Source organism: Procambarus clarkii, chromosome 42 (genome assembly GCF_040958095.1).
Source record: "Procambarus clarkii isolate CNS0578487 chromosome 42, FALCON_Pclarkii_2.0, whole genome shotgun sequence".
Classification (NCBI taxonomy): Eukaryota; Metazoa; Arthropoda; class Malacostraca; order Decapoda; family Cambaridae; genus Procambarus; species Procambarus clarkii.
Genome location: NC_091191.1, coordinates 36,112,457 through 36,120,622, shown reverse-complemented (window position 1 = coordinate 36,120,622; position 8,166 = coordinate 36,112,457). Strand labels below are relative to the sequence as shown.

Sequence of the window (8,166 nt, the reverse complement as noted above, 5' to 3'; positions counted from 1 at the left end):
TGCAGCCTTTGACATGATTCAGGAGGTTATTCCACATTCTGGGTCCCTTGATATGTAGAGCACTTCTAGTTTGGTTACACACAGCCAAATTGTGTAACAGGAAGAGGTCTTGGACACAAATTTGTTCCATGCCAAATGCAGAGGAATCAGCTGAGTATTCCTCACATAAAATAATCTGCCTTGCTTAAAAGGTAAATAAAATAAGCATTCCTCAAATAAGTAGCTGCCTAACCTTACTGCCTTACTGCTACATAGCCATCCCGGCATGGTGCCTCCTTTCAATAATTACTTGTTCCACACCCAAGTTGTGTAACAGAAAGAGGTCTTGGACACCTACTTCCCTCTCTCTTTTTAAATAGTCCATATAGTCGTAATTATAGCTTTAAGTATTCAATGAATAAAGATTTCGACGTTTTTACCCTTCTCCTTACCTAACATCATTTGTGCAGCGTATTTTTATTTTATGTCTCACCCAGATTTAATTTCAAAATAAAACCAAACTAAATAAATTAGAAATGAGTATGTATAGCTAAGGTACACCCTTACTACTAGGTGAACATGGGCATTTGGTGATAGTAAATGATCCCATCAGGCAGGGCTCATCTCCTTCTCTCATATTTCATGTTCACCAGTGTTTATTTACTTAATAACTACTGGTATAATATCTTGCTATTATAAAACCAATTCAAATATCATAAAAGACATATTTACTTCAAGGTTCAAGCAGAGAATGCATATATAACTAACACGAAGGACTCCTCTTCACGAGATTCACCAGCTATAATCTTTTGTTTATGTTCCAAACTCTTAAAAGCGATCCCAGTGTTATGTAGTACAGAAAGATTGAGTTATCCAGTATCCGTAAAGCTACGAGTGGTCGACAGCACACTTAGATGACAGACCAAACTTACGAAGGTTTTTCTTCTTAGTGTAGCTACCTGAATTACCGACGTAGCCGCCACGAAGGAACCAAGAAGAAAAACATTTGTAGCTAAGAAGAAAAACATTCTTAAGTACCTTTGTGAATCTGGCCCCTGGACGCTAGGATAACGAGTCCCGAGCACTGTCCACTCTAACACCAGGCTCCCATATGTGTGTGTGTGTTTGTGTACTATTTGTTTGTATATGCAGAATCGAGCTATTAACTCTTGGACCCCACCTTTCTAACCAGTTTGTTTCCCCTATTATATCTACTTCACATATTTCTCTCTAACACACACGCACACAAATCCCCAGGAAGCAACCCACAGCAGCTGTCTAACTCCCAGACACCTATTTACTGCTAGGTGAACAGGCGCACCAGGATGAAAAAAACTCTGCCCATTTGCTTGTGCCTCTGCTGGGCATCGATCTCTGGCCCTTAGGACTACCCCGGAGCACTGTTCACTCAGCCGCGGGGCCTAATTCACGAGGATGAGTGTGTGTGAATTCACCTTGTTGTGTTTGCGGGTGTTGAGCACTTGCTCTTTGGTCCCGCCTCTCAACTGTCAATCAACTAGTGTACAGATTCCTGAGCCTACTGGGCTCTATCATATCTACATTTGAAACTGTGTATCAAGTCTGCCGCCACCACATCACTGCCTAATGCATTCCTTCTGATAACTAATCTGACACTGAAAAAAATCTTCCTAACATCCCTGTGGTTCTTCTAGGGACGTTAGGTTCATTTCGTGCAGCCTATCCTCATAACTCGTGCCTCTTAGTTCTGGGACTAGCATAGTGGCATACCTTTGAACACTTTCCAGCTTAGTCCTGTGCTTGACAAAGTACGGGTTACATGCTGGGAACGCATACTCCATTATTGGTCTTACATATGTGGTATACAAAGTTCTAAATGATTCCTTACATAGGTTCTTGAAAGTTCTGATGTTAGCCAGCCTTACATACGCCGCCGATGTTATTCATTTTATGTGGGCTTCAGGAGACAGGTTCGGTGTGATATAAACTGCTAGATCTTTCTCTCTGTCTGTTTCATGGAGGACTTCATCTCCCATTCGGTATCCTGTTTCTGGCCTTCTCTTTCCACTGCCTAGTTTCATTACCTTACATTTTTTCAGGTTGAACTTTAGTAGCCATTTGTTGGACCATTCATCCAGTTTGTCTAGATCATCTTGCAGTCTCATACTATCTTCCTCTGACTTAATCCTCCTCATAATGTTTGCATTATTAGCAAACATTGAGAGGAACGAGTCTGTTCCCTCTGAAAGATCATTCACATATATCAGAAACAGTATTGGTCCAAGTACATATGTCTTACATATGTGGTATACAAAGTTCTAAATGATTCCTTATATAGGTTTCTGAAAGTTCTGATGTTAGTCAGCCTCACATACGCCGCCGATGTTATTCATTTTATGTGGGTTTCAGGGGACAGGTTTGGTGTGATATAAACTCCTAGATCTTTCTCTCTGTCCGTTTCATGGAGGATTTCATCTCCCATTCGGTATCCTGTTTCTGGCCTCCTCTTTCCACTGCCTAGTTTCATTACCTTACATTTTTTCAGGTTGAACTTTAGTAGCCATTTGTTGGACCATTCATCCAGTTTGTCTAGATCATCTAGTAGTCTCATACTATCTTCCTCTGACTTAATCCTCCTCATAATGTTTGCATTATAAGCAAACATTGAGAGGAACGAGTCTGTTCCCTCTGAAAGATCATTCACATATATCAGAAATAGTATACGTCCAAATACTGAATTCTGTGGGACTCCATTGGTGACACTTCGCCAATCTGAGACCTCGCCCCTCACAGTGACTCACTGTCTTTTGTTCCTTAGGTACTCCCTTATCCAATGGAGTACCTTCCCTTTCACTCCTGTCTGCATCTCCAGCTTGTGCACTAGGTTCTTGTGTGGTATTGTGTCAAAGGCTTTCTGGCAATCCCAAAATATGCAGCCTGCCCGCCATTCTTGTGTGTGTGGGGGGAGGGGAGTGTCACACTAGGGATGGGGGGGGGGGGGAAGTGCATCACACAAGGTATGGGGGTTAAGTACGTCAACTAGGGATGTGGGACGTGTCACACTAGGGCTGGGAGAAGTGTCTCACAAGAGGTGGGGGGTAAATGTCACAATAGGGATGGAGGGGGGGGGGGAAGTGTCACACTAGGGACAGTGTGACACTACCTCGTGGTTACCTTGCGATGATTCCGGGACTTAGCGTCCCCGCGGCCAGTCCTCGACCAGTCCTCCTCGTTGTTGGACTGGTCAACCAGACTGTTGGACACGGCTGCTCTCAGCTTGACGTATGAATCACAGCCTGGTTAATCAGGTATCTTTTGGAGGTGTTTATCAAGTTTTCTCTTGAACACTAGGGACAAGGGGGGATGCCACATCAGAGATAGGGTGATGGTGCTCATGGCAGTACTTGTGGTGGTGGTGATAGCAGCACAGGTGGTTGTGATGCTGCGTCAGCATCCACTTATCTCAACCGCTATTTCACATTTTCCTCCTCTTCCCCTCGGATTGTAAATCATTCCTTCCAACTACACATGTAACAGCCTCCAGAGCCATTAAACCTGTTGTGTAATCCCCTAATTATACACTAATGACATTACTTATGTGCTAATGTTCACGATTTCTTTCGTTCATCGCCTAGCAGGCCATATCCAGCCATGTTCTGCCAAAGACCCGCAAAGACGGGTTCATAAATTTTAACATTGTATTAAAATAAAATCTTCTACATCAACAGAGGCTCATTAATCCAGCCGCCAGACCATCTGTTTATGAATGAACAAACGGGGAGTTATTGTTAGGTGTAGAGACTATGTTCCTTGATGTCTATATATTGTTAAACACATTGAAAAGGGATGTTGTTGTCTTGCCTATATATTGAGTTTGTTGGGGCTAGCAGTTCCAGCTTAGGCAACAGTCACCTAACTGCTGATAATATATTGCAGGCACCTGTCCTTGATTTGTTTCCCACATGAGAATCCACGACACAAAACACCGTTTCTTCCTTTTGCTCCTTCCTATTGTCTTCTTTCCCTCTTTCTTCCCAAATCTTTCCTCTCTCCCACTTTTTCTTTCACCTTCCTTTCCCCCATTCTATATGCTTTATAGTCATCATTATGTGGTACTTACTCCTGATAAATGCCTTACCTCATTCTTATTATTTTATGTCAGCTACAGTTGGTACCTCATAAGTAAGAGTAGATTTTATTTTAAACGTATGGGGTCATAGAGATAGGGACGAATTGCTTCCTTGTGTCTACGAAACATATCTGTACAATGTTTAAGGTTTGTGTATTGGATATCAAACTATTTCAAATAGAATTTCAGATTTAAGAGATGGTTGGAAGGGAAGGAGTGGTTTACAACTGCTGCTGTTTAAGTAACTCTAAAGTTTTGGAGACCAGGTCTTAGCACAGTACTGTACTCACCTAGTTGTGCTTGCGGGGGCTGAGCTTTGGCTCTTTGGGAACTGTATTCTCAAGACAATGAAACTGTATTCAGTAGTTTCTTAATTAATCTTAGAGGCCTAGGACTACAATACAAGATGTAGGTCTCCATTAAATTTGTTCAATTAATTTATTTTTCTGTTCATATGGTACTCTTTGCTCTTCCTAGTTGTATTTAAAGAAAAACTTTTTGCACAATAATTCTTTGAACATGCATTACTGGTAAGTCGTTTATAGGAAGAGTGACAGCAACGGTATATAACAAAACATTTATTTATCCTTTGAGCATATATGACCTAATTTACGTAAGGTTTGTAATACTGTACTGTACCCCAGACAGCTTTTATCTTAGCAATGAACTGTATAGTTGTCCTTAATTTCATCTGTATTCAAGAATTTATAAAAATAGATATATTACTTAGTTGAAATGGTATCTTAATATCCTCCTCTTTGCACAAAAAAAAACAAAATAAAAAATGATATAATTCTTGTACAATCTACAGAAAAGAGAACATAAAAAGCAGAATTTGAATACATCAAAGTTAATGTACAGTAAATATTATTTAATATAAATTATATACTGTATATATATGCTATACAACAAAAACATTTTAGAACTATGCTTATAAATTTACTTGAATAATTTTTAAATCAACTAAAAAGTACATATTTGAATTTAAGAATGTTATATTAAACTTTTTTGCTATATTTCTGTTATTTTTCAAACATTATACAGTAATTATTAAATGCACACCATTGTAAATACAAGATTGCAACAAGAAATGCAACACAACAACAAGTGTAGAGGATTCTAAGGGAATTGGAATAGAATAACTCAAAATTACATTTTGTGCTCCTCTGCAGATGTATGAGGTGAAGGTTGAGGAGATGACCACATGTATGAGGTGAAGGTTGGGGAGATGACCACATGTATGAGGTGAAGGTTGGGGAGATGACCACATGTATGAGGTGAAGGTTGGGGAGATTACCCCATGTATGAGGTGAAGGTTGGGGAGATGACCACATGTATGAGGTGAAGGTTGGGGAGATGACCACATGTATGAGGTGAAGGTTGGGGAGATGACCACATGTATGAGGTGAAGGTTGAGGAGATGACCACATGTATGAGGTGAAGGTTGGGGAGATGACCACATGTATGAGGCGAAGGTTGAGGAGATGACCACATGTATGAGGTGAAGGTTGAGGAGATGACCACATGTATGAGGTGAAAGTTGAGGAGATGACCACATGTATGAGGTGAAGGTTGAGGAGATGAGCAGATGTATGAGGTGAAGGTTGGGGAGATGACCACATGTATGAGGCGAAGGTTGAGGAGATGACCACATGTATGAGGTGAAGGTTGGGGAGATGACCACATGTATGAGGTGAAGGTTGGGGAGCTGACCACATGTATGAGGTGAAGGTTGAGGAGATGACCACATGTATGAGGTGAAGGTTGGGGAGATGACCACATGTATGAGGTGAAGGTTGGGGAGATGACCACATGTATGAGGCGAAGGTTGAGGAGATGACCACATGTATGAGGTGAAGGTTGAGGAGATGACCACATGTATGAGGTGAAAGTTGAGGAGATGACCACATGTATGAGGTGAAGGTTGAGGAGATGAGCAGATGTATGAGGTGAAGGTTGGGGAGATGACCACATGTTTGAGGTGAAGGTTGAGAAGATGACCACATGTATGAGGTGAAGGTTGAGAAGATGGCCACATGTATGAGGTGAAGGTTGGGGAGATGACCACATGTTTGAGGTGAAGGTTGAGAAGATGACCACATGTATGAGGTGAAGGTTGAGAAGATGGCCACATGTATGAGGTGAAGGTTGAGGAGATGACCACATGTAGGGGGGCGGCCTGAGGTGGGGGGCCTCATAGCCTGGTGGATAGCACGCAGGATTCGTAATTCTGTGGCGCGGGTTCGATTCCCGCACGAGGCAGAAACAAATGGCCAAAGTTTCTTTCACTCTGAATGCCCCTGTTACCTAGCAGTAAATAGGTACCTGGGAGTTAGTCAGCTGTCACGGGCTGCTTCCTGGGGGTGGAGGCCTGGTCGAGGACCGGACCGCGGGGACACTAAAGCCCCGAAATCATCTCAAGATAACCTCAAGACATGTATGAGGTGAAGGTTGGGGAGATGACAACATGTATGAGGTGAGGTTTGGGGATATGAGCACATGTATGAGGTGAAGGTTGAGGAGATAAGCAGATGTATGAGGTGAAGGTTGAGGAGATGAGCACATGTATGAGGTGAAGGTTGAGGAGATGACCACATGTATGAGGTGAAGGTTGGGAAGATGATCACATGTATGAGGTGAAGGTTGAGGAGATGAGCACATGTATGAGGTGAGGTTTGGGGAGATGAGCACATGTATGAGGTGAAGGTTGGGGAGATGACAACATGTATGAGGTGAGGTTTGGGGAGATGAGCACATGTATGAGGAGAGGTTTGGGGAGGTGACCACATGTATGAGGTGAAGGTTGGGGAGATGAGCAGATGTATGACTTGCAAGACACAGTAACATGAATGATGAAATAAGAGGGTAAACTAAATGCTAAAACATATACAAGTAATGTCTCGGATCAAATGCCAACTTTCAAAATGAGTTGTCAGATGCCGTCACACACCGGACTTGCAGAAAGAAGCAAAATAGATGGAACAGGACAATGTACGTGACTAATTCATCAAAAGGGGTACGCCAAGAAAATTAATATTTTTAATATTTAAAAATTTTCAAGGAATATCATTAACATCAAATACATTCATTTGAAGATGATTACAGCATTTATTTTAGAATATAATTTTTTAATGAAATACATAACATTGAAATTTCCTACTAAATTTTGAAGCTATACCAAATAACAACTCTGTTCAAGCTACACCAATTATTTTAAGAACTAGTATGACATTTTTTACACTAACCACAAACCAAGAAAATATGACTCAAATCTTCATAAAAACAAGATAAAAGTTTAAAATCTCTCTAATCAGATAGTAAATTATTATTATTAGCATCTTTGCTACTATTTTCATTATTATTATTATTATTAATATTATTATTTTTATATTATTCTATAAGACTAAAATAATGTCAGTTTTCATCTTGCCTTAACCCAAGTGGCAACACGGTGAATAATCTCCCAAGACTCAACAAAAGACTCCCAGGTTTTAAGAAAAATGTCTTTGAAAAACAGATCCAGAAATTCAACAAATTTGCACTTGAGAAACATTATTTAATAAAAAAATTTTACATGCATCAATACAAAGTAAACCCCCGTGTATTAAAAAACATGATTTTGATAGGATATCATAAAATAATTTCCCTTTTCTACTGAGAATGCATGTCTGGCAACACATCTATCGAAGACACACTAGTCCAGACGAACGTTGCAATATACAAAAAAAAATCTAATGTTCTTGAATTTAAAAGGTTCTGCAATGCCCTGTCTAAATTCATCATTTCACTCGCCATCTGCAATGAAGATCAAGTGAACCTGCCTGAGGAAATGGTGCGTTACTGTTCACAAGTGGCTAAAAAATGAGCGAACGCACGCGGTGCAGTCGAGAAAATACAAATGCGTAAAAAAATCTCACAAGTAGTGTTCATATCATAACAATAACAAATTTACTAGCCTTAAATATACTAAAGCTCTTAATGTGAGCATTATTACTTTTCAATGCTGATCAAACAAACCATCTAGTTAAACACCAAACATTTTCAAAAGGAAAATTATCACACATTGACAGAACAGAGAT

The 8,166-nt window shown here is 40.4% G+C and overlaps 1 protein-coding gene across 1 annotated transcript; it reads right to left on the bottom strand.

Annotated features, from left to right (window-relative positions):
• Window positions 1–5,380: 5,380 nt before the first annotated feature.
• On the bottom strand, window positions 5,381–6,253 carry LOC138373563 (uncharacterized). The gene has a single exon (XM_069339780.1). The coding sequence runs from the start codon at window positions 6,251–6,253 to the stop codon at window positions 5,381–5,383; it is 873 nt and encodes a 290-aa protein (XP_069195881.1).
• Window positions 6,254–8,166: the final 1,913 nt, after the last annotated feature.